The 27,972-nt window shown below is 37.3% G+C and overlaps 1 protein-coding gene across 11 annotated transcripts in view; it reads right to left on the bottom strand.

Annotated features, from left to right (window-relative positions):
- ARHGAP21 (Rho GTPase activating protein 21) overlaps positions 1-27,972 on the bottom strand; it is a 127,174-nt gene that overhangs the window by 65,711 nt on the left and 33,491 nt on the right. For 9 of the 11 annotated variants that reach the window (XM_032243863.1, XM_032243868.1, XM_032243864.1 and 6 more), the window contains 2 exons: positions 8,450-8,629; positions 4,588-4,612 (listed from right to left, as the gene is read on the bottom strand). The exons of 1 other annotated variant lie outside the window; for it this stretch is intronic. In XM_032243863.1, coding sequence (XP_032099754.1) covers positions 4,588-4,612; positions 8,450-8,629 — 205 coding nt within the window. Of the gene's footprint in view, positions 1-4,587; positions 4,613-8,449; positions 8,630-27,972 lie in introns of those variants that run through there. One more of the 11 variants, XM_032243874.1, reaches the window with a different exon arrangement.

Genomic DNA, 27,972 nt, shown 5'->3' with positions numbered 1-27,972 from the left:
TGTCTAGAAGTTAGAAGAAATTTTTTTCACATACAATATGGTGTAACTGACGATCAGGTTATCTGAAATGGTATCATGACTATTATACTGAGGGCTGAGCAGGACTTTGTGAAATACCCTGTGACCCCAACTATCAACTGGGGTGCCAGGAGCAAACTCACACTTGGAAAGCAAAGGTGCAATCAAAGTAGGTAGGGCACTAAGACTCCATAACCTCATTAAGCTTTGCAGGTCCACTACTGGCCAAATACTAAAACTGAGTAACAAGTGATGGTTGCTCTGCAAAGTGTTCACAGCCTCTAAACTTGGGATCTCCTTGACCTTTGTCAATGCAGAATTCACAGAATTGATTTCATAATATACTAAATATACCCCATTTTTATTTTATCTACTAATCTTCACACTATATAGGTCACACCCTTTTTTCAGCCAGAATTATTTTTAAAATAAAATTAAAGAAATGAGGAAAGAGACTTAAAACGATGACAATGGAAGTAAGATGGCAGAGTTATAAGATGGACTTAAGATTTAAGATACTGATGTGGAAATCCAGTTACTGTCACTTACTAGCTGTTTGAAAGTAGGCAAGCTATTTCTCAACCTCAGTTCCCTCATCTACAAAATAGGAATATTATCTCATACCTCACAGCGTTAGAGTGAGGTTTAAAGAAGATAAAAATATATATTATGATGCCTGAAATATATGAGATTAAGTTCAGTCATATGCTAATTTCCAACAGTCTCCCAACCTACTCCCCAAAATCAAGCAGTTTTTCCAAATATATTACAATTATATTGTAAATCACTTTCTCCAAATACTCTCATACATTTTCATATTCTTCTTTGCTTAGGAAGAAAAACTATAGATCTTCTGGACTTAATTAATATCCAGCTTCGTTGAACTTTTGTTTCAGAAGAGGTAAGGTACTTGAATATCTGTTTCTCTCATTTTAAAGCCTTAGTTTTGTGGTTTTAAAAAATATCTTATTAGTCTTTTAACTAACTTTGATTTACCTTTTTGTTAACCTTGCTTATAATTATTTTCTCCCTCAATCTGTTAGACCTCTGATAGTAAATTTTTACTACATTTCAATTACATTTGTCCCTTGAACAATGGGTTTGAACTCTATAGGTCTGTGGATTTTTTTTTTTTTCAGTAAAAATACAATATTCACAGTAACACAAGGATGTAAAATCTGTGTTTCCAATACATGGATTCCATTGGGTCTACTACAGGACATGAGTGTGTGGAAATTAGTATATATGCAGGCTGTCCTGGAACCAATCCCCTGGAACCAATATCAAGGGGTGATTGTATTTACATTCTTTATGAACTTTTTCTTTTAGCCATTTTATCTTCTAGCTATTATACTGACTCTCTATTTTCTTACAATGTAACTTTCCTTACTTAGGATTATCCCTTCATCAACATCATACATGCCAATAGAGCAACCAGATAATTTAACCTCAAACTACAGCAGTAACTCAATTCAGATCTCAAGTTCAGTTGTAAGGGATAATAATCACAAAAGATCACCAGATACGCAGCCCTGAATATCAATTCTTCTGAACGGTTTGAAAGTTGTCACTGGATCAAGCCAGACTCATGGGGACCTAGACACTTGGAACACAATGCTTTGGTGCCCATTACTTTAAACCAGGGTTTCTCACTCTTGCACTATTAATATTTGGGGCCAGATAACAGTAATAATAATTATTATTTTGAGACAGAGTCTTGCTCTGTCAGGAGCGCAGTCGTGCGTTCTCGGCTCATTGCAACCTCCACCTCCCGGGTTCAAGAGATTCTCCTGCCTCAGCCTCCCACGTAGCTGGGATTACAAATGTGTGCCCCCACGTCTGGCTAATTTTTGTATTTTTAGTACAGATGAGGTTTCACCATGTTGGCCAGGCTAGTCTCAAACTCCTGACCTCAACTGACCTGCCCACCTCAGTCTTCCAAAGTGCTGAGGTTACAGCGGTGAGCCACTGTGTCTGACCCAGATAATTCTTTGCTGTGGGAGGCTGCCCTGTGCACCGTTTCAAGAGCACTTCTGGCCTCTATCCACAAGATGACAATACACACTCCCCCTCTCCCAATTGTGATAAAGATGTATATAAAGAGGATGCATTACCATATACCCTCCAGAGAGCAATATCATGCCAAGCTGAGAAGCACTTTAAGCTGAATGAGACCTCAAGGTTTTGTAGTTGGCTTAAATTGAGGAACCACTTTAAAAACAGCCATAGGAAGAAATGGTCTTGAAAATATTATCTGCTGTATCACTCTTTGTTTTCCAGGGGAGAAACCTGTCTCAGACCTCAGTGCAAACAGAATGTTGTTCTTTAGGAATAATGTGTATCCTTAACTGATCATATTCTCATCTTTTCTATGGCCAGTAGCAAGCTCAAAAGCAAACGTCTAGCCCATCTTCAATAGTATAGGACCTAAAACATGAATGTAACCTGTAATAGATCTTCTAGTTTTCCCTTATAAATGTTCAAATTTACTCTCCCTAGCCAAAGCACAAAACTAAATCCATTCACTTCAGCGAGCTATGTCAGACACATAATGATGTGCATGAAGTTTTATAATGATGTCTTTTGACATTTATTAGAAGTATATTTCCCCCCATAAGAGGCATGCATTCTAGATGCTGTGTGTCCAGTAGGTTGTCCACGTATCAGCACATCAGCCTTCAGGACAACAGGAAGATGGAGAACCTCTATCCTCTTCTCTCTTGCTGATGCCAGCTTTGTCAGTTTTCCCTTTCCCCACTAAGGCTTATTTCTAACCCATGCCAAGTAACATTTGGAATTCATCCTGAACCCTGGTGCATGACAGATGGTGATGCAGGAGTGGCTCATCTTGTACTAGTGACAACTATGAAGAGTCCTGCCTGGCCCTATACCCTCTGATTACTTTTGAGAGTGCTTAAAAAAAAATGCCATTTCCTTCACATTTTAACCCATAACCTTTTCAAGACCTCAAATGGTTATTATAAAAGTCCATCAACAAGTTGAGTGGGTAAGCAATTTGTAGTATATTCATATAAAGGAAAAAAAGTACTATCAGTACTCATACATATAATACAGTGAAGGTCAAGAATATTATGCCTGGCAAAAGACACAAAAGTGTACATGCTATATTATTCCATTTATTAAAAGAAAAATCTAGATGAGGCAAAATTGACCTATTAGTGATAAAAATCAGATTAGTGACTATGTAAAGACAGCAGAATTAAAAAAATAAGGGAACTTTACGGAATGATGAAAAGTTGTTTTAGATATCACATCTTAATTGGGATAGTGATTTCACAGGTTATACATTCATCAAAACTTACCAAACTGTACACTTAAAATAGATGAAAATCTGGTGTTCTTGCTAAACATGCATGACCTTGAACTAACGATGAGAACACGTCAGATAAATTGAAAATGAAGGACATTCTATAAAATAACTGATCAGGCTGGGCGCAGTGGCTCATGCCTGTAATCCCAGCACTTTGAGTAGCAAAAGCGGGCGGATCACAAAGTCAGGAGATTGAGACCATCCTGGCTAACACAGTGAAACCCCGTTTCTACTAAAAATACAAAAAAATTAGCCAGGTATGGTGGTGGGTGCCTGGCATCCCAGCTACTCAGAAGGCTGAGGCAGGAAAATCACTTGAACCTGGGAAGCGGAGGTTGCAGTGAGCCAAGACTGCCCCACTGGACTCCAGCCTGGGTGACAGAAACAGACTCTGTCTCAAAAAAAACAAAACAAACAAAAAAACTGATCAGTACTAGTCATAAAATACAAGGAAAGACTAAAAGGACATGACAAGTGAATACAACATGGGATTCTGGAAGAGAACAAGGATACTAGTGGAAAAACTGGTAACATCCAAATAAAGTCTGTAGTTTAAATAGTAGTATTGTACCAATGCTCATCGCTTAGTTTTGTTGATTGTACCATGGTATTGTGAGTTTTTAACACTAGAGAAAGTTAAATAAAAGACACATAAAAATTCTCTGTACTATTTTTGCAACTTTGTTTCTAAAATTATCCAGAAATAAGTTTTTAATACGTGCATTTTGTTGAGTGTGAATTTTAGCTCATTAAAGTTGATTTAAAATCAGTTATTAAGAAATAATTTATCTGCAGCTTGATTGTCCTTTTAAGTTCATTAAATAATTTTTAAATCAACAACATTAACTACAAGAATAACCCAAATCCTCTTTTCAATATTGGAGTCAATAAACCTAACTGATAAAACACATAGCATTCTTTATTAAAATAATCACCTCATTTAAAAAGATCGCTAATTGAAATAAAAATCTTAAGTACTCTCTTTGGAATTATCATGACGTATTTCTCAACAAAAACACATAGAATTAATAATAAAATTATTACATGTTCAAATTAAGATGAGACAATGGAATTCATACAACTTTGAAGTCTACAGTAAAATACATTTAATTCTATGCCTCTCACACCTAAAAACTTATATATTTGAACACCAAAAATTACATCTCATTTAATATCACTTAAAGAACAGAAATGGGTAGACAAAGATTCAGAGACAAATTAAAATGTTTATAGCATACCTCCTCTGTTTCCATTTTCTTCATCCTACAAATAAAAACAATATATATATATTCATTTATGAATACACATTTATAAACTCTTGTTAATCACAGCAAGACTCAATTTTATTCAAACTGACCTCCCCAAATTGTGGCAATTACAATCTCACTAACAGTATCCTTAATTGATCATATACTCTTCTATAGCCACTGGCAAGCTCAAAAGCAAACTGATAGCCCATCTTCAGTAACAGTATAGAAAGTGTCTTTTACTGGAAAAATAACAGTTTTTACAAACAGAGATAAGAAAGCTGTGGGTGAAGCCAATTTAGGGGTAGGGAATCAGGAGTTCAGTTTCTGGCATTTGAGTGTGAGAGTTCTAATAGAGATATCCAAGTGAAATTGTCAAGTAGGCAATTGGACAGATGGAAAGGCCATGTCATCACTTACTGCACTATACTTAAATGTGCCTTTAGAGATATTACAGGAGCCAGAGCTGTCTATATAAGTGGACTCATCCCAAATTGCTACATATTTAAGTTCATGTATTCAATTTTGAAGTTTGTTTATCTACTTGGTCTCTTTCATTGTTACCATGCTGTCTTGCTGCCATGTTATCTACCTCTAGCTGGGAAATTAGAAATGTTTAAAAACTAGAAAGGCCAGGCATGGTGGTTCATGCCTGTAATCCCAGCACTTTGGGAAGCCAAGGCAGGCGGATCATGAGGTCAGAGGTTCAAGACCAGCCTGACCAACATGGTGAAACCCAGTCTCTACTAAAAATACAAAAACTGCTGGATGTGGTGGCTCACACCTGTAATCCTAGCACTCTGGGAGGCCGAGGTGGGCAGATCGTGAGGTCAGAAATTTGAGACCAACCTGACCAACACAGTGAAACACCATCTCTACTAAAAATACAAAAATTAGCTGGGCATGGTGCCTTGTGCCTGTAATCCCAGCTACTCAGGAGGCTGAGGTAGGAGAATCGCTTGAACCTGGGAGGCGGAGGTTGTGGTGAGCCAAGAGTGCGCCACTGCATTCCAGCCTGGGTGATAGAGCAAGACTCTGTCTCAAAAAAAAAAAAAAATATATATATATATGTATGTATGTATGTATGTATGTATGTGTGCGTGCACGCGCGCGCCAGGCATGGTGGCATGTGCTTGTAATCCAAGCTACTCAGAAGGCTGAGGCAGAAGAATTGCTTGAACCTGGGAGACAGAGGTTGCAGTAAGCCGAGATCACACCACTGCACTCCAGCCTGGGCAACACAGCAAGACCCCATCTCAAAACAAAACAAAAAAAGCTAGTATAAAATACATTTTTTTCAAATATTTGCTGAGTCTCTACCATATTGAAGCTACCATGTATCTTAGAAAGAAAAACAGACATTGGGTGAAGGGCTGATAATTTATTACATAATTTTTTGACATTTACTTTGGCTGGCCAAATGTTTTTTTTTTCCTTCTTCTGATTTTAAGATCTGTTCTAAGACTGAGGTTGCCAGATACGTGACAAAATAAGGACACTGTTATATTAATTACACATTTTCTAAAAGCTAGACAGTATTAAAATTTTTAATTCAAGTAAACTGACAGTTTCATAATTGAAATAGAAAAGATTCCAATATGTATTTTCCATGTAAAATTTACAAGACAGAGCCCTGTTTGCAAGAACATTTGTATTAATAGCATTAATAACTAAAATTTATTGAGCAACTTCAGTGTCAATTTCTAAGCTAAATATGTTACAAGTACTGCATCATTCAATCATCACACAGCCTGTGAAGAAGGTCTGTTAGTTGACTTACGCAAGGTCACAGATCTAATAGGAGGCAGAAATGGAACTTAAACCTAGGCTCTTTTGACTCCAATGACCATGCTATCAACAACTGTAAGCATGTCCTGGAATATCATTTCATTTGAATATCATTTCATTTCATTCTTTTGTTGTAACATTCACAAGAAAAATTAATTCCCCACTGGGACCCCATCTGTGTGGAGTTTGTACATTCCTCCCCATCTGTGTGGGTTTTCTCCAGGTACTATGGTTCTCTCCCACATCCCAAAGCTGTGCCTTTTCGATGCACAGGTGTGTCCACATTGTCCCGGTCTGAATGGGGGTGGCTGTGTGTGTACATCCTGTACACAGGATGTACAGCATCCTGCCCAGGGTTAGGTCCCACCTCATGCCCTGAGCTGCATGAGCTGCTGGAACAGGCTCCAGCCACCCTCAATTCTGGACTTTTTATAACTCTTTCTTAAGTGTATGAACATCTCACATTTATTTCAATATTTAACACTGGAAGTGCTTTGGTCTTTATTTACAAGTTCGGTGATATTTTGATGACCAGAAATATGCCCAGTAAACTCTAGCCAATGTAAGATCAGTTATCACTTAAATCTGTTTCACTTAAAGTTGCAGTTTCCAAAAATCTCTTGACAATGTTAAGTGAGGATTTACTGTATGTGCTACTAAAATTTCTAGAAATATTTTCCAATAAAAATCATATACGTTTATGTAAGTTTGGTAAAATTATCTTATAAAAAATTGCACTACCTATATGTTCATCATGACCCAAAGCTCTTATTCAAAACAAAACAAAGACAAAAAATATGCAATCCTAATGTAATTATCCAGTGTTCTCACATGTGACCTAATGCACAAGTAACACTACTTGAGGCTTTTTAATATCAAATTGATTCTTAAGGAATCTAGTCCAGTTGTTTTATACACATTTCAGAAAATCCAAACAGATAAATTTCATTCCAAAGGTACCAATTCTTTACAATCCTTAAAAGCTATTCCACTTGTTTCCTATTATCTCAGTGTTCAAATAACCAAAAATATAAAAAACTAATTAAAAAAAAGAAAAAAGCTATTCAGTATTTCAAAAAAGCGTATCTTGTAAGAAATTACTAGGAAGACACACTTAACAAAAATATAATTTAAAACTGTGGTCCCTAGATACAAATACAGACACTGCTTTTTAAACGACAGTTTGGGATTCATAGATATTTAGAATTAGAAAACACTTTCTAATCCCCTAGTTCAATTCCTGCAAATGAAAATGGAAATCTAAAGGTCAAAAGAAGTGGCCTGGCCAGGATCTCATAACTCTTCTGAATATCATCATTTCCATTATATTATTGTGTATAATTAACTATTGTTCAGCATCAAGCATGCGTATTGGTCAAGTTCAAATCCCAGATCAACTACTTATCTGTTTTATGACTCAGATCAGTTTCCACATCTGGCATATGGGGCTAATAATACCACATGCTCCACAGGATTCTGGTGTGGATAAAGTAAGAAACGCTCATAACAAATGGTAAGGAATACAGAGCAAGTACTCAGTGTGTCAACTGCACTTTATAACTTTACATTTCAGGCTGCCCTTTTCAGCTTGTGTTACTGTCCACTGAAGCCTGTCAATGTAATTCATTTTGATGAGAAGCTGTTTTTAAATTCTAACATGATATCATATTACATATCTGAACGTTATATATTGTCCTAATTCCATTACAACTCTTGGAATATTTTAGTGATCCATTTCCTTTGCATAGTAAGCCCACAAAACTCACTATCTTTCTAGATAATAAACAGTTACATATTAGAAAATGTAGAATAAAGTCTGGAATTAGGAGTCTTTAAAAAATATAGATTTGGAGTTTAGAATCACTATGATTTTTCAGAGAAGACTCAAGTTTCTGTTCTGTTCTTGATAGTGGAAAAATACCTAAATGAAGAAAAATAATATAATAAAAATGCAAATGTAATGCTTAATTCTTTTAAGATAGAAAAGAAAGGCCAGAGGGAAGGGTAAGAGGAAGACAAGAGGGAAATAGGAATGGCCTCAAGTTGCTGAAACTATTTCTCTTACCTTATACGAAAACTGAATTGCAGACTCTGGGGGATAAACAATAAAATGTCTTAATGTAAAACCAAAGCCTTGAGATGTTCTTTTCAACATAACTGTTTTGGGACCTGGCCAGGAGAATGTTTCATCTTCGGACAGTGATACAGTTTCACTTTGCTCTTTTCCATCTTTACTTTTTGAGACCTAAAGTGAAAAAGATATTTAAAAGTTAACTACATAACACAATATACTTCCTCACCTAGAAAAAATTCTATGTAAAAATGTTTTAATACCTGAGTGCCAATATGAACTATTTTCTGATACATAAATTATCTATATTATAACAAAGCATGCAATTATCAAAAACTATTTTTCTAGAAAATAATGCCATAAACAGCCTGAAGCAACAAAAAACTCTCAAAATAGATATATAATTGCTAAAATTAGAAATGCAATAGAAGGAATGAAATATAATACCAAAAGAAGTTTTAAAGAGCACTATGGACTAAGAAACAGAATGCATCAAAGAAGAGACATAAAACTCTTACCAAGAAAGAAACATAAATAGTCCAACAGCAACAAAGGACTTTAGAAAATAATAGAAAAGGTCTTCAGGTTCTGAGCACAAATTCAGTATTCACACAGATAACCCTTCTGATACCCTGGCCTTCCTGTTCTTTGACCTCCTCTCTTCCACTCTCAGCTTTCACCTGGTCATGACTGAAACCCTCTTAACAAGCCCAAATGAAGAATCCTACCTAGAACCACTACCTATTAGTTCACTATTTATTCATTCCCTCTCATTCCCCAAGCCTTGCAATTCTTCAATCTGGAGCTGACCCAGCCACCCAGTCCCTATCCCTCATCACTCCATGTTCTCACTTTTCTCTTAAGCCAGCTTCAATTCAACTCCTTTGCCTTCTCCCACTTCCTCGAAGTTGCCTGGCAAAACCTAACCCTGGATAAATCAACCCTGCCTACTCTGGGCTTCCTGCACCTATGCAGGTGAACATGGGTGGAGAAAAACAAAAACGAAGCTATATTCTAAGTTCATGACCACTAACCTCAAGAAAGCCATTAGTGTTGTCAGTCAATGGTAACACATTTCTCTCCAGTCATTCATCCTAGACGACTATTTCATCCCTTTTCCCCCATCCTCGCCTGCAGCAGTTTCTATTACACTAAGAAAACAGGAGCAATAAAATGAGAACTGAATCACTTCCCATATCCACCCCACTAACCTGCAACCATGTCCATGTTCCCCTGTCTTCCCTTCTGCTATGATAGATGAGCTCTCCATTCTCCCAAGGTCCCAGCAGTTGAGACTAGATCCCATTCCCTCTTATTATTCAAAGATAGAGGTCCAACAATTCTCCCCTCTCTCTTTTGCATCACCTGTTCTCTCTTTATTTATGTAGCATTCCCATCTGCATACACGTATTTTGCAGACTGGACTACCTGAGTTCAGAAGATACTCCCACCTTACCCTCCCAAGTAGGCTGGACTACAGGTGAATGTCACCAAACTATTTTTTTTTTTTTGAGAAATGAGGTGTCACTATGTTCCTCAGGCTGATCTTGAGCTCCTGCACTCAAGTGACCCCCCTGCCTCAGCCTCCCAAACTGGCAGGGGATTATAGGTGTATGCCACTGCACCTGGCCAAAATCCTCTCTTGATCACACAGCTATCATCTCTCCAGCTATCATCTCGTTTGTCTGCTTCTCTTTGGAACAAAACTCCTTAACACTTAAAAGTTATCTGTGCTTGATGTTTCCAATTCTTTTCCTTCTATTTCTCCAAAATCCTTTTAAATCAGGCTTTTATCTGTCTAACTCCCAGAAACTGCTCTTGCCAAGGTCACCCATAACTTCCTCATTTTAAACTGAATGATCAATTCTCAGTTCTCATCTTATGTGCGCCTTACTGGCACAGGGGTCAGTCCCTCCTTGAAGAATTTTCTCCACTTGACTTCTCACACTGATTTTTCTTCCAACTCACAGGCGACTTTGTCTCAGGCTCCTTTGCTTTCATCTGCTAAGGGCTCAGTCTACGGACTTCTCTAGCTATGCTCTGTCTTTTGGTGATTTCATTCCGTTTCCTGCATTAAACATCATCTATATGCAAATGACTCCCAAATTTGTATTTGAAGCCCAAGCCTCTTCCAACCTGATAGGTATCTTAAACTTAACATGTCTGCATAGCTGATAAAATTTTGTTTTAAATTACAACTCCAAGTTAATCCTGGCATATTTGAAAGGTCAACTTTATTGAATTGCAAATATTGAAGTCTTGCTTCTATTATATTTTTTATTATCTTCCACCAGTGAGTCTATCCACTCTGCCACAATAATTTGCTTCATATAAAAGTGAAAAGGTAGCTAGATAGCAACACTGCCCAGCCAAACTTGCAGTAGCCGTGCCATATGATTGAGTTCTACTAAACAGAATGTTAATGAAATATACACTATACAAAAAAAAAAAAAAAAAAAAAAACAGTATTTCCATATACTAGCAATAAGCAATTGGAAATTTAAAACTTTAAAAAATACCATTTATATTAAAATAATTTTATTACCATTTATAATTACCATTTATATTAAAATAAAATTTTATCATTTTAAAAATATAAAATATTTAGGGATAAAGCTGCCAAGATTTGTAAGATCTACAAACTGAAACTCTAAAACATTAAGAGATACTAAAGAATAAATAAATGGAGAGATATACCATGTTCATGATTTAGAAGACTCAGTACTGTTACAATGTTAACTCTCCCCAAATTGATCTATAAATCCAGTGCAAACCCAATAAAAATCTAAGGAGATTTTTGTGTGGAAGCTGCTAGGATATTTCCAAAATTCAAAAAAGAACAAAGTTGGTCTACTTAGACTGCAAATCTTTAAGGCTTATAAAGCTACACTAGTCAACACAGTACAGTAATGGCATCAAGACACACAGATTCACAGAACAGAATATAGAGTCCCGCTATAGACCCACAACCACATGATGCTGCCATTCTACCACCAGGTATTTACCCAAAAGAAACATGAGCCCATGCCAATATTGTACAAGTATAATACAAATACTTGTAAACACAAATCACCCTGGAACAATTGGTTATCTGTGTGCAAGAAAAGAAATGAACTTTGATCCATAACTCATATGACAAACAAAACTTAACTCAAATGATCATACACCTAGGCTGGGCACAGTGGCCCGCGCCTGTAATCCCAGCACTTTGGGAGGCCAAAGCAGGTGGATCACTTGAGGACAGGAGTTCCAGACCAGCCTGGCCAACATGGTGAAACTCTGTCTCTACTGAAAGTACAAAAACTAGCTGGGTGTGATGGCACATGCCTATAATCCCAGCTATTTGTGAGGCTGAGGCAGGAGAATCTCTTGAATCCTGAAAGTGGAGGTTGCAGTGAGCCAAGATTGCACCACACACTCCAGCCTGGATGCAGAGCGACTCTGTCTCAAAACAATAAAATAAACGATCATAGATCTAAATGTAACACTTAAAACTACAAAACTTCTGGAAAAAAATGGGAAAATCTTTATGAACTTAGGTTAAGATTTCTTAGATATAACCCTAAGGAGCATAATCCATTAATAACAACAAAATATTCATTGGAAGAACATATGAACTTTTTTAAAAAGAGATAAATGAAACTTCATCAAAATTAAGACCCTCTACTCTTTGAAAGACACTTCCTGGCCAGTCATGGTGGTTCACACCTGTAATCCCAGCACTTTGGGAGGCTGAGGCAGGAGGATCTCAGCCAGGAGTTTGAGACCTGCCTGGGCAACACAGGGAGACCCTGTCTCTACACAAAATTTAAAAATTACTCAGGTAGCCAGGCACAGTGGCTCATGCCTGTAATCCCCTCCTTTGGGAGGCTGAGGCAGGAGGGTCACCTAAGGTCAGGAGTTCAAGACCAGTCTAGTCCACATGGTGAAACCCTGTCTCTACTAAAAATACAAAGATTAGCCAGGTGTGGTGGCCTGTGCCTATAATCCCAGTTACTCGGGAGGCTGAAGCAGGAGAATCATTTGAACCAGAGAGACAGAGGTTGCAGTGAGCCAAGATCATGCTACTGTACTCTAGCCTGGGCAACAGAGTCAGACTCTGTCTCAAAAAAAAAAAAAAAAAAAAATTAACCAGATGCGGTGGTGCATGCCTATAATCCCTGCTACTCAGGAGGCTAAGACATGAGAAGCACCTCAGCCCAGGAGGTTGAAGCTACAGTGAGCCATGATCATACCACTGCACTCCAGCATGGGTTACAGAATGAAACCCTGTCTCAAAATATATATGTATACATTATGAAAAGTATATACATACACACATATACACACACACTCTTTGATGAAAATGAAAAGGCAAGCCATGGTAGAATGTATTTGCAAATTGTGTATCTGATAAAGAACTTGTATCTAGAATATATAAAGAACTCTCAAAATTCAATAATGGAAATGCAAACTAAAACCACAACGAAATACCACTACACACATAATAGAAGTGCTATATAAAGATTAACCATACTAAGTACTGGCCAGGATGCGAAGCAACTAGAACTATCAGTCACTGCTAGTAGGAATGTAAAATGGTACACTTTAGAAAACAGTCTGACAGTTTCTTAAGTTAAACATACACCTACCATATGACATAGCTATTCTACTCCTAGAGAAATTGAAAGCATATGTCAATATAAAGACTTGTACATAAATGTGCACAGCAACTTTGTTATAGTCACAAACTGAAAAACAACTGTTTCAATAACAGATGAATGAATAACCAAACCATGACACAGCCAAACAACAGAATGCTACTTAGCAATAAAATGAAAACTATTGATATACATAGCAATATGTTAATTATGCTGAGTTAAAGAACCCAGACCAAGAAGAAGAGGAGTACATGCTATATGCTCCATTTATATAAATCGTAGAAAAATTCCAAAAACTAGTCTATACTGACTGAAACCAGATTAGCAGTTGCTCTGGGTGGATGTAAGGATGGAGATTATTACAAAGGGGCATGAGGAAATGCGGAGAATGGTGAATAACTAACCTTGACTGTGGTGTTTTCACTGGTGCATACTTGTGTACTGTATAAACTTACCAAACTCTACAGTTGACACATGTACAGTTGATTATATATCAAACATACCTCAATAAAGACATTTAAACAAAAGCAGCCGCAACAGGATGCTTATCATGAAACTCAAGAAAGTGGTTATGCTGAGGACACAGAAGTGTGTGAATGAGGAAGCATGGGGCTGAGATCTGGGGAAAACAAATTACTCCAACTGCCTGGATAATTTATAAGTTAAAATCTATGGGGAGTTATTAGGGTTCATTTTAATATATAAAGTCAATATGATATACAAAAGGATATATATATATATATATACACACACATATATGTGTGTGTGTGTGTATCTTTTTGTATATAGAAAATATAAAAAGTAGGCTGGGTGCAGTGGCTTATGCCTGTAATCTGGGCACTTTGGGAGCCTAAGGCGAGTGGATCACTTGAGGCCAGGAGTTCAACATCACCCTGGCCAACATGGTGAAAGCCCATCTGTATTAAAAACACAAAAATTAGCTGAGCGCAGCGGCACATTCCTGTAATCCCAGCTACTTGGGAGGCTGAGGCAGGAGAATCCCTGGAACCTGGGAGGTGGAGGCTGCAGTGAGCCAAGATGGTGCCACTGTACTCTAGCCTGGGCAACACAGCAAGAGACTCCATCTCCAAAAAAAAAAAAAAAAACCATAAAAAGTAAAAATGATTCTAGAATTTAACATTGTAAAAAATAATTTATTAATCTACTATCATTCTTCAAGAACACAAGATTCTATTTTGATTCTCTTTCTTTCCAACTTTTATTGTAGGTTCAGGGTGTACATGTGCAGGTTTGTTACAAAGGTACATTGCATGCTGCTGAGGACTGGGAAAGGAATGTGATTCTCTCTTTTTTTATCTGACCCAGCATTTTAATTTTCAGTTTAGCAATGCAGTTCAGAACATAGGCTAGCATGCTCGCTTACAAGTGGGAGTTAAACAATGGGTACACATGGACATACAGAGGGAAATAATAGATACTGGAGACTCCGAAAGTGGGGAGGATGGAAAGGGATAAAGTTGAAAATGTACAGTGTTCGCTATTCAGGTGAAGGTTACACTAAAAACCCAGACTTCACCACTACACAATATACCCATGTAACAAAACTGCACTTGTACTCCCTACATCTATAAACATAATTTGAAAAAAAGAACCTAGGATTTGGAGATTTGGAGTCAGCTGAATCAGGCACTAATTCCAGCTCTGCTATTTGCTAGTTGTAGTATAGCAGACAATTATTTAACCTCTCTAAGCCTCAGTTTTCTCCTATTAAAGTAAGAATAAAAGCACTTCTCCCAAAGAATGAATGTATATTAAATGTGAAATGCATGTGAAGAGCTGAGTACATAATCATTTAATAAATATTAACTCTTCATTCTTTCTCTGCAGGCACCATTGTCTTCAAGTCTATTTTTTCTGATAGCTCTTTAAATCACAGTATCTCACAATACTTTAACATACTTACATAAAAATACTTTAAGATACTTGTAGGTAAAATGCAACTGGAAAGATGCATCAAAGCAAATAATGGAGCAATGGAAAAAACTGGGTTAGCAATCAATAGTGTAAGTAAGAAATAAGAAAAAACTGTATCTTGGATGAAAAGCTTTTTCCTCCCTATTTTTAGCTATTTGTGTGAACAAAGTCTCTGAAGTCATCTATAGAGACTATGTATATTTGAAACTAATGTACCATAAATCCATTGTAGTTTATCCCCCACTTCTAGGATTTAGGGGAGCATAACAAGGGATATTCAAGCAAATTCCTAAGTGACTGCAAAAGCAAGCATATGATTAGGTAGCATTTGTCAGGGAAGAGTTATTCTAGGCTTAATTACCCCAATAGTCTAGTTAAGCTGTAAATAATGACTGGTTCCTCCTTTTGATATCCAAATTAGAGTTCATTGGGCACACGCACATCTTGGTCTGGCTCGCTGACACACTCTTTCTTCATTCATTCAGTAAATAAATATGTATTGAGGACCTACTTTTTACCCAACCTTGTTCCACAGAGTAGATACATGGATGAGTAAAATAGTCATTAAATTTTTAGTTCTTTTTGTAATTAAGCTTCTTATTTTGAGACAATTATAGATTCACAGGCAGTTTTAAAAAATATTACATAGCCAGGCATGGTGGCTCATGACTGTAATCCCAGCACGTAGGGAGACAGAGGTGGGAGGACAAGTTGAACCCAGGAGTTCGAGACCAGCCTGGGCAACATAGTGAGACCTCACTCTCCACAAAAAAGAGAGAGAGAGAGAGAGAGAGAGAGAGACAAAGAGAAAGACATAGAGGGATCCTATGTAATCTTTATTCAGTTTCCTTCAACAGTTAACTTCTTAGAAAACTACAGTACATATCATAACCAGATTACTGACACACATACAATCCACTCATCTTATTCATATTTCTCCAGTTTCTTCAGTTTTACTTGTACTCATTGTGTGTTTAGTTCTACGCAGGGTTATCACATTTACAGAAGTGTATACATCCACCACACCAGTCAAGATACAGAACTGTTCCATCCCCACAAGGATCTCTCTTGTTGCCCTTTCATAACTATACCTACACCTACTCTCTCCCTCCTACTTGGGCCCTAACCCTTGGCAACCACTAATCTGTTTTTCTTTCTGTTTCTGGGTTTGTTTTCTTTGAGACAGACACTTGCTCTGTGGCCCAGGCTGGAGTGCAGTGGTGCAATCCCGCTCACTGCAGCTTCAATCTCTAGTGATCAAGCAATCCTCCCACCTCAGCCTCCCAAGTAGCTGGGACTGCAGGCATGCATCACCGTCATGCCTAGTTTAAGGGTTATTTTTTTTTTTTCTTGTAGAGACAGGGTCTCACTGTGTTGCCCAGGTTAGCCTCAAACTCCTGGACTGATGTTATCCTCCTGCCTCAGTCTCCCAAATTAGTTTGTTCTATATTTCCATCATTTTGTCATTTCAAGAATGTTACGCAAATGGAATCATACAGTCAGTAACCATTTGGGATTGGCTTTTTTTCACTTAGAATAAGTGTCTGGAGATTCACCCAGGTTGTTGCATCTATCCACAGTTCATTCCTTTTTATTGCTAAGTTGTATGCCATAGAATGGATGTACCACATTTTGTTTAACAATTTATCTGTTAAAAGACACCTCAGTTGTTTCAAGTTTTTGGTTATTATGAATAAATATACTATGACCATTCACGTACAGGTTCTTGTATGAACACAGTTTACATTTCCCTGGAATAAATGTCCAAGAGTGCTATTTTTGGGTCATATGTCATCTTAGTACATTTGGACTGCTATAACAAAATACCATAGGCTGGGTTGCCTATAAACAACTGACATTTATTTGTCATGGTTCTAGAGGCCAGGAAGTCCAGGATCAAGGCAGTGGCAGATTCAGTGTTCAGTGAGGGCCTACTTCCTAAATAGGCAGCACATTGTTGCTCCCATGGTAGAAGGGCAAGGTAGCTTCCTGGGGCTTCTTTTACGGAGGCATGAATCCCATTCACAGCGCTCCACCCTCAGAACCTAATAATCTCCCAAAGGCCCTATCCTCCTAAAACCATCACCTTGAGGGTCTGGTTGTCAACATATGAATTTCAGAAGGACATTCAGATTACAGCATATGATAACTGCTTGTTAAGTTTTATAAGAAACTGCCAAACTGTTTTCCTGACTGGTTGTACCATTTTACATGCCCACCAGCAGTATGTAAGTGATCCATTTCTCCACATCCTTGACAGGACTTGGTATTGCCACTATTGTTTATTTTAGCCATTGTGACAAGTGTATAGTGATATCTCATTTTGATCTTAATTTGTACTTCCCTTATGGCAAATGATAATATCTTTTCATGTGCTTAGTTGCCATCCCATTATATAATTTTAGAGCACAAAATCATCTTTTAAGATTTAATCTAAATAAGTCAACCCTTTACACATGAGATCCAGATTTGCTAAATGATTTATCCAAGATTGTAGGCTGGTTTACAACACAATAAGAATTAAAATAATGGTGTCCTGAATTCAATGCTAAAATATTTTGTCTACGTTAAATTGTTTTTCATCATCTTTTATTTCATAATCTACATAAATTCTTCCCCTAACAGCTTTTTGATCTAATTTATTATCTTTTATAATTTCCTTTGCTGTAGGATTCATATTTGAACACTTTAAGAACTATACAGTATTAAATTTATTTCTAGTATATTATTGTGACTTGGCCTCACAACTCCCAAATTTATCCAAGTTTTCTTTTTTTTTTTAAATCATATAGGTAACTCTTTTGGATCATGGTTTCATGCTTCACATTTCTAAATTGAGCCTGCTATGCCTTGTTTTACTGGGCTCTTTACACAAACAGAGAAGATGGGGTACAGGGTAGGCAGTTTCTTTTTTGTTCTCTGCAAACTAATTAAGATTTCTTAATGTGACATAGCTCGGTTGTCTCAATCATTCCACCCACCCAGAATATCACATTGAAGCTCCTCTAGTCTCCTAAAGGGTTATATTTCTATGGGCCTTCACAGAAAGAGAAGATGAAAAGAAATATACATATGTGCACTCTTCACTCCTTCTACTCACCCACACTGCCGCTGATCTGTTAGATCTTATAACAAGAGCAAGCTATAGGCACACACAGTAAATGAGCCAACAGTCACTGATTTCTCCACCTAAGAAAACCCCTAATACATATCCCTCTACACACATCTTATTTCCCTAATGTGAGTGCCAATTCATGTAACATCAGAGTGCTAGAAGCCAAGGCATGACTGGAATAATAGCAGTTACATTCCTGTAGACTAAGAACTGTCATTTGACTCCCTTAAAAGGCTTCATAACAAGGTCATTTGATTGAATAATAACTCAAGGTTAAAAGAAACCAAAATAAAGGATAAAAACTAATTCCATAAAAATTAGATATAATAACTAGACAAAGCAAACTCAAAGGGTGAGAGAGAATGTAAGGGGAAATCACTAATCATAAACCAAATAAAGGTGATAAAAACCTCACATAAGGGAATGCAAACCGGCATTCCAAACGGGAACAATGGAAACGTTCCAAAAGACTGTGATGAAAGTTTCACAACTGCATAAATTTGCTAAAAATCATTGCAATGTATACTTACAATGGATGGATCTTATATTAGCAAGTTATACTTAAATAAAAATATTTAGATAGATATGTTATATCTGGTTTCCACAGATAAAAAGTACAAAGTCTAAATGTTCACCAGAGATGAGAGAGATAGGGCTGTCACAAAAGTAAATGCAAGAGAATTACACAAGGGTGCCCATATAAACAATATATAAGTCCTAAGCTATGTTTTAAGTAGAACAGGGTCCTAGTATATTCCAGGAATCATTCATAACAAAATACAAGAAAGCATTTTATACCATGTTCCTCTTAAAAGATACTGATACTGATTCCATCATGTATCTAAGATTATAAGCCTAACTCCTATGGACTCTTGGAAAGCATTGTTTTTTGGTTTTTTTTCATCTTACCATCAATATTAGTAATACCAGTTACTTACAGCAAAACTTTGTTCCTTACTTTAGGGCCAGTTTCACGGTGACGCAACATCTTTTTATGATGTCACTGGTTGAGAAAATATAAGACAGGATTTGAATGTGTGCAACCACATGACTTTTTCTTCTTGTACGGAGTTAAACTGTTGGAACTAGTAAGGTATGACTGTTAACTGGCTCGTTTTTTCTTTTGTAACACCGGAAGATGGCGTGCTTCAGGGGAAGGACGCGGACTCTGGAGCTAGACTGCCTAGGACTGGATTCTTGATTTCTTAAGTTGTGGCTCATGGGCAAGTTCCTGAACAATCTTTGCCTAGGTTCCTTGTGTTTAAGATGTGGATGACAATGACAATGTACTTCATATTCTTGTTATGAAGATTAAAGAGTCTGTAAAGTGATTACAACAGTACCATGCACTTAGTACATGCACTATTTAACTACTTAAAAAAAAAATCACAGGGGTCACAGATACATAAAAGCTTATTTCAAAAACATACTGTGATATCACTTATGAGACACTTGAGAAAACAGTATATAAAATATCGTTTTGTCTGAAGGGAAAAACAACTTGAATATCCATAAAACTTTTAGCATATCTTTCCAGATATCACAAGTCTGATGGAAAAACAGGCTTACAGTGATTAATTTGTCAAAAATATATAGCTAGTAGTGAGTGATGGAAGTAGCCCATGCTTTCCTCTATGTGCCACAAATAGGAAGGGAATAATAATACGTTTTTCAACATTTAAATATTGCTTATCTTTAAACTACTCTATCCATAGTTCTAATGCCACAGAGATCAATCTTACTATTAATTATTCCTAACATACTAGGGTTCTTTGACAGGGTATTTCTCTGCAAATTTTTTCAACATGTGAAAATGTTGTAAACTAAAGCGTTGTTCAAATTCCAACTGAGATGGAAGACTCTTGAATACAGTTTTTCCATGCTATGTATGCTTGAAAACTTCACAAGCAGCTTGGTTACCAAGTTTCTTTCCAATTTTAAAGCTTTCTTTCTCTTTTTTTGCCAATAGAGGTCGACAATAATGGGAAATGCTTTGATGTTGAATATCTAGATGTACCTAGATGTTTTTTCCAAAAAGTAATTCTGGTTTTCAGTGGGTATTGAACATTTAAGAGATAAAAGATGATGACTAACAAAACTGTAATACTCTCACAACATGAAGCTGAACAATCTAAATGTCATTAGTCCATAATACTTCTAATTAAATATTTGGGCTTAATTTTCTTAAATGTAACTCTCAATGTTCAAGTTAATTATTTACTTGGACATTCATTTATAATAGTAGCATATACCATATGGCTGGGTTTCATAAACTGTTGTATTTTTGAATCACAGGTATTTTCTCTATTCAGGGTTCTGGTTTTTAATTTAATTTTTACCTGGACAGCACTTTTCTCTGTCTCTTTCTCTCTCTCTTTGATTTGCTTTATTTTCAAAGGCAATTTTATTTTTTTCTTATTTTATTGTTTTTGAGACAGTCTCACTCTGTCACTCAGACTGAAGTGTAGTGACATGACCTTGGCTCACTGCAACCTCCACCTCCCAAGCTCAAGCAATCCTCCCACCTCAGCCTAGGATATGTCTTTATAGTATAATGCCAGGAGTTGGCTTGTTAATATAAATAAATTGCAAAGAAATAACTCAGAAATCCGATCTAGGTTACCTCCATAAGCAGCCACTACCGTACTCTATCCCTGTCAGCCTCTACACCTAGAGGGGCACGTGGTTAGGAAACCACCTTCCCTTTGGACATGCACAGACCTCACTCGATATTTTATCTGCAAAGTTTCAACTGTACCTCCTCAGTGCTCTCCTCAGGAAAATTAAAAACCATCTACTTCTCATTTTTTAGAAACAGTTATGGCTTCAGTTTTAGAGAAAAACAAAATAAAAATATAATTTGTATATGCTACATACACTGCAGGATAGTTTCCAAAAAAAACAAAAAAACAAAAAGCCTAGGCCAGGCGTGGTGGCTCATACTTTGGGAGGCCGAGGTGGGCAGATCGCTTCAGGTCAGGAGTTCAAGACCAGCCTGGTCAACATGGCAAAACCGTCTCTATTGAAAACACAAAAATTAGCTGGGCATTGTGATGCGTGCCTGTCATCCCAGGAACTCAGGAGACTGAGGCACAAGAATCACTAGAACAAAGGGGGCAGAGGTGGTAGTCGGCCAAGATCGTGCCACTGCACTCCAGCCTGCAGAACAGACTGAGACCCTGCCTCAGAAAAAATAAAAAAAAAACTTGAAGATATAACACTATACCCAAACATTCTTCAAATATTAACCATAATTAAATGAGAATAAATTATCCCCAAAATTTAACTGACAACTGCCACATTTAACTATTATTACAACTTTGAAAGGCATATACAGTATCTGCATTTTTTTAAATAAGCCTCAGAGAAATGTATACTTCAAGTATTTTCTTTTTAAATTAAACCTTACAAATAACTTAGATCTTGCTGAAACAAAAATTCCTGTCAAAAACAAAACTTCCCAGGAGTTTACCAATTTGACTGCTGAACATATGAGCAAACTAGGAATGGGTTTTTTTTATTTTTTATTTTTTTTGTTTTTTAAGACAGGGTCTTACTCTCTCAGGCCCAGGCTGGAGTGTAGTGGCGTGATCTCAGTTCAATGCAACCTCCGCCTCCTGGATTCAAGCAATTCTCCTGCCTCAGCCTTCTAAATAGCTTGGATTACAGGTGCCCACCACCTTGCCCAGCTAATTTTTCTATTTTTAGTAGAGACAGGGTTTCACCACATTAGCCAGGCTGGTCTCAAACTTCTGACCTCAGGTGATCTGCCCCCTCAGTCTCCCAAAGTCCTAGGATTACACGCATGAGCCACCGTGCCTGGCCTAGGAATGGGTTTTTAACAAATAATGACTGATATTCAGATTGCCATAATCATTTAAATTTGCTTTATATAAACTTTTGTTTACTTTTTTGTAAAGAATAAATCAATATATTTAAAATTGGGGATACTGTGGTCTAAAAATGTAATTTTGGCCATTCATGTATTTCTTCCTCAACAAACCATGTAGCAGTACTATAGTAATAAGTATTCAAATTTCTGCTTGTTTTCCTATATTTTAGTAACCATGCAACTTTCTAAAGGCAAAAAGAAAGCCAAATAATAAAAAGAAATAATTTGCTAAATATATATTCAAAAGAGTTTAGTAGCAATCAGTCACCTTTGGTATAGGCCCAAAACAACAACAGAGCATCCCATCAGTATAGATATTCGCAGTTTATAGTGGCACAATCATTTGGCCCCTACTCTCAAAGCCTAACTAAGCTCTATTAAGCATTTCTAGTTGGTTAACTTTTAAGCATGTTTACCAAAATCAAAGATCGTGATTTTATTTACATTCCTAACTTTCTGTTAACCTGCCAAAGAGCATCTACCAATCATAAAGATGCAATGAGATCATCATTCAGAACAACAAATCTCTTTCTTTTCTAAATATGATACTTTATTGATAGAATTGTTTTCTTGGCCAGGTACGGTGGCTCATACCTGTAATCCCAGCACTTTGAGAGGCTGAGGTGGGCAGATCACTTGAGGTCAGGAGTTCAAGATAAGCCTGGCCAACCTAGTGAACCCCCGTCTCTACTAAAAATGCAAAAATTTGTCAGGCATGGTGGCAGACGCCTGTAATCCCCGCAACTCAGGAGGCTGAGCCAGGAGAATCGCTTGAACCTGAGAACTGGAGGTTGCAGTGAGCCAAGATCATATCACTGCACTCCAGTTTAGTTAACCCACCCACTAACAGTATTTTCAGTAAGCAGAGGACACTGAAGGAAAGATACTGCACTAAAACAAATCAAGGAAAACATAGTACCACAGTGTTAAAGAAGATGGAATCAAATGGGAATTCACATATACCTATACTAGAAGTACATTCTTCCTGTAAACCTAAGTGGCAATATATTAAGAAACTTCAATTTTATACTTGTTATGCAAGTAAATAATGAAATAAGACATAATGGCAAAAAGTCATATTACAAGCTATTTATTCCAAGGTATAGTAACACAAATTGGAAACTATTTAGGTCGGATGTGGTGATTCACACCTATAAACCCAGCACTTTGGGAGGCCGATGCAAGAGGATTGCTTTAGCCCAGGAGTTGAAACCAGCCTGTATAACATGGTGAGGCCTGTCTCTACAAAAAAATGTAAAAATCAGCCAGGCATACTAGCAGGCATCTGTGGTCCAAGCTACATGGAAGGCTAAGGCAGGAGGATCCCATGAGCCCAGGAGGTCAAGGCTGCAGTGAGCCATGATGGTGCCACGCCCTCCAGCCTGGGTGACAGAGTGAGACTCCATCTCAAAATAAATAAATAAATAAATAAAAATTAACTCAAACTGGAAACTATGTTAATGTCTGACAGCAACAAAAATAGTAAATAAATTATGATATAGCTCCTAAAGCCATGATTGTGAACATTTTTCAATGGTATGAGAAAATGCCCCAAAAACAGTGTTAAGCAAAAATATAAGACATAGAACGCCACAATATGATCAAAATTATTTTAATCACACATACACACTCTTTGGAATTAGGAGCTGTTTAAATATTTTCCTAAACAATTCATGGATTTCCTATAATGAACACGCACACAAGCAGTGGTTATCTTTCACATCCAGTTGCAATATTGGGTGGCACATCCCTGTAGAAGAGTTGTGACCGTTTTCACATTTTTTCTGTGTACTAACTGAACAAACTATTCCTTTCTCAGTGCCAAAGTGCCTTACAGCACAACTTCCTGATCAGTGTACTTCAATATTTAAAAGCAGTTTCTGAGCAAGGTGAGAGGACTCACGTCCATAACCCCAGCACTTTGGGAGGCTGAGGCAGGCAATGATTTGAGCCCAGAGGTTCACCTGCTATTTCCAGGAGAGCAAGAGCATCCTGATACCAACCTGGGCAACATGGTGAAACCCCATCTCTACAAAAAATACAAAATTTAGCCAGGCGTGGTGATGCATGCCTGTAGTCCAAGCTACTCAGGAGGATGAGGCAGGAGGATCTCTTGAGCCCATGAGGTCTGGGTGACAGAGAGAGACCCTGTCTCAAAGAAAAAAAAAAGGTGGGGGTGGGGGGCAGTTTCTCAGGCCCTCTACTGTAGAGCGTACCCTTACTGACGGTATTATAATTGCTTGTTCATACATCTATCTTTTTAATCACAGAGTAGCTTCATGACAAGAGGCCCATACTCTAGTGCCCAACACACAAAACCCGACACAAAGTAGGACCTCAAAAATGAACAAAATTTATATGAAATGAGTAAAGTTTACATAAAACAAGGATAACAGAAAATAGAGACTTTAAAACTCTGTTGGGGAATTGCTCCTATTTCCTTACTTTTCTATTTTTCTCATTAGAGGCAGTGAGTGCATATAGCACATTTCACAACAACTAGACAGCAACAGAGAAACAGACACAAACTCAAATACAAACATGTCTATTTTTTACACATATTTTCTTGTAAAGAAGTCTTACTGAATAATATGAGATACTTTCAAAAGCTACTTACTTTATGAAATGAATAAAATATTGTTTAATCTGAAACTAGGAACAGGTTGCATTTTTATGGTTAAAAACAATTACCTCCCTTCCCTTAGGGTAGACAGGAATCACCAAATTAAAAATCAAGCTTAAATTTCAGTTCATGCTAGCTACCAATGAAATAATGCAGTCCCCTCTGAGCAGATATAAGTAATACCAAGCATGTATACAGGCTACGAAGATATAGGTACAGACAGATGGTCAGACACTATCATGTGGTTTCACTATTTTGAAGAACTATGATTAGCTTGACTATGATTATCAGACTCACCTTATTAAATGTATGTATTACTAAGTTTTTATAAGTTAATTTTGAGTCATCAGTAATACTATCATCAGCAACCTATGTTAATGATGGACTCATTTTCATTGGCAACAACTGAGAGACTAAATAATTTCACAGAATTTTACAGCTAGAAGAAAACGTAGAGATTATAGAGTTCAATCTGGCACCCAGGTGTAGTGGCTCACGCCTGTAATCCTAGCCCTTTGGGAGGCCTAGGCGGGTGGATCACTTGAGGTTAGAAGTTCAAGGCCAGCCTGGTCAATACAGCAAAACCCCGTCTCAACTAAAAATGCAAAAATTAGCTGGTTGTGGTGGCATGCATCTATAATCCCACCTACTCGCTACTCGGAAGGTTGAGGCAGGAGAATCCCTTGAACCAAGGGAGGTGGAGGTTGAAGTGAATTGAGATTGCACCACTACACTCAAGCCTGGATGACAGACCAAGACTCTGTCTCAAAAAACAAAAAATTCAATTTGGTCATTCACCATTTTATAGAACAGAACACTGACACTCCAAGAGGTTAAGTGATTTGCCAAATGTTACACAAATATTGGTGACCAAACTATTGATTAGGATCCAAATTAAAGCAGAACAGACCATTAAGAGTAACTGCTCTAATGGGCCAAGACTGCCTGGGGAAATAACTCATAGAAGGTGCTGAAATGGTTTTTCACATGTGCAAAAATACTGGGTCTCTATGTATCAGCTAGGGTGAAGGCACTCTCATATCAGACATGAATCATTCATTTACTCATTAGTTCTCAAGGAAGGCAGACTGTCATAGTCTGCTATTTCCAGGAAAGCTAGGGCATCATGATATAGGAGTTAAGCTCTGTCCTAAAAAAAACCCATGCCCCAGAAATAGGAAGAAAAGACAGAAGCTTAAAGAGAGTAGCCTCGAACATACCTAGAATTACTGAATCTCACAGAGGCGGTTTTCTTTTTCTTTCCCTTCCTCCCACTCCAAATCTATGAGGCCTTTTGCTGAAAGATGGCTTTAAACAGAACCTCAATATATAAATATTCAATACTGTATACAGAGCTGCTCTGTTGGGGGAGTTTGTACTGAAACCTACTCTGCTAATTCCTTGGAAACACTAACAGTCTGATAAAAACTTTTAAAATCATAGATCTAGTTCAGCCAATTTATTTTACAAATATAGTCACTGAGGCCCTGAAAGACTCGCTGGTGGCCTCATAGCTAATTAGTGACACAGCTTTGGACTAGAACCTAAGTTTCCAGTCTTCTGATCTTGGACCTTTTCCACTACACCACTAACAAATTGTTTTAACAATCTGAAGATAACAGCTAATAGGTAACATATTCTTTTTTTTTTTTTCTAATTTATATTTATGAAACACATAATGTATGTTCATTAAGGATAAACCAGAAAATAAATTTAAGCAAAAAGGAAATAATTTAACTTATCTTGTCATTCCCCCTCTAGAGAAAATTATGTCAATACTTTGAGACATATACATATTCTTCCAGACTTTTTCATACATACACACCGGCTGGACAAGGTGGCTCACACCTATAATTCAAATACTTTGGGAGGCCAAAGTGGGTGGATCGCCTGAACCCAGGAGTTCAGGACCAGCCTGGGCAACATGGCAAAACCCCATCTCTACAATAAATACAAAAAATAAGTCCCACATAATGGCATGCACTTGTAGTCCCAGATACCCAGGAGGCTAAGGTATAAGGATCATCTGAGCCCAGAAGGTTGAGTCTGCAATGAGTACTGTCATGATCACACCACTGCACTCTAGCCTGGATGTCAGACTAAGAACTTGTCTCAAAAATAAATATATGTGTACGTACACACACACGCTTTAAAAAAATCTTCTTCTAATATATACATATAAATATATATGTATACGTACACACACACACTTCAAAAAAAATCTTCTAACCTATTTCTTTTTATTCAATATTTTATAAATGTCTAAAATCTACACGGTAAAAGCTACATTACTACTACTATTATTATTACAACTGTCTTGCAGACCAGTGTCTATGAAAAACCACTGAGAATTACATTAGGATAAATTCCTAAGAATGGAGCTGCTAGCTCAAATATTTACTTTTTGTTTGAGATTTAAATACAGTATTTTAAAGAGTCATCCAGGAAAACCAGGGAACCACATCCACTGACAGCATGAGACTGCTATATCCATATTCCAGCCAACACTGGGTATTTTTCCATCTTTGCAAATACGTTAAAGATGAAAATGATTCTTACTAATTTTTTGATTCTTTCATTATTGGTGAGGCTACACATCTTTGCATATAACATGCTATTCTAAGTACCCTATAATATAAATAACAGAAAAGCATGCTGGGCGCGGTGGCTCACTTCTGTAATCCCAGCACTTTGGGAGGCCAAGGCAGGCAGATCACCTGAGGTTGGGAGTTCGAGACCAGCCTCATAAACATGACAAAACCCTGTCTCTACTAAAAATACAAAAATTAGCCAAGCGTAGTGGTGTGTATCTGTAGTTCCAGCTATTCAGGAGGCTGAGGCAAGAAAATAAATTAAACCCGAGAGTCGGAGGTTGCCGTGAGCCAAGATTATGCCACTGCACTCCAACATTCCAGCCTGGGCAACACAGGGAGACTCCGTCTCCAAAAAAAAAAAAAAAAAAAAAAAAATACACACACCATGCACTCCTCAGATAGAAAAGCAGATACAACATAGTCGCCAGCTTCTAAGACTAAATTACAAAAGTACATAGTGTCACTGGTGTTCAGAACACAGCTCCCATATAAAATTATAAATTGGGGTTAACAGGAATGTCTTAAAATATAGTAGTAGAAACCAAGGCGAAATCTCTGAGGACTGGAAAGGAAGCTTAAAGTACACAAAAATTGAGACGTCATTGGCTGGGGTAGCGGAACCCACATCTTAGAGAGGAGATAACAAGTCTTTCTGGGTACGAGGCTCAAACTGTCTTACATTCTGATTAGTGTGAGCACTGGTATGTACCCTAACTTT

This window comes from Sapajus apella, unplaced genomic scaffold (assembly GCF_009761245.1).
Source record: "Sapajus apella isolate SASKATOON/1434 unplaced genomic scaffold, GSC_monkey_1.0 scaffold53, whole genome shotgun sequence".
NCBI lineage: Eukaryota > Metazoa > Chordata > Mammalia > Primates > Cebidae > Sapajus > Sapajus apella.
The sequence above is the reverse complement of the archived record's forward strand: the minus strand, read 5'-3'. Positions and strand labels throughout refer to the sequence as shown.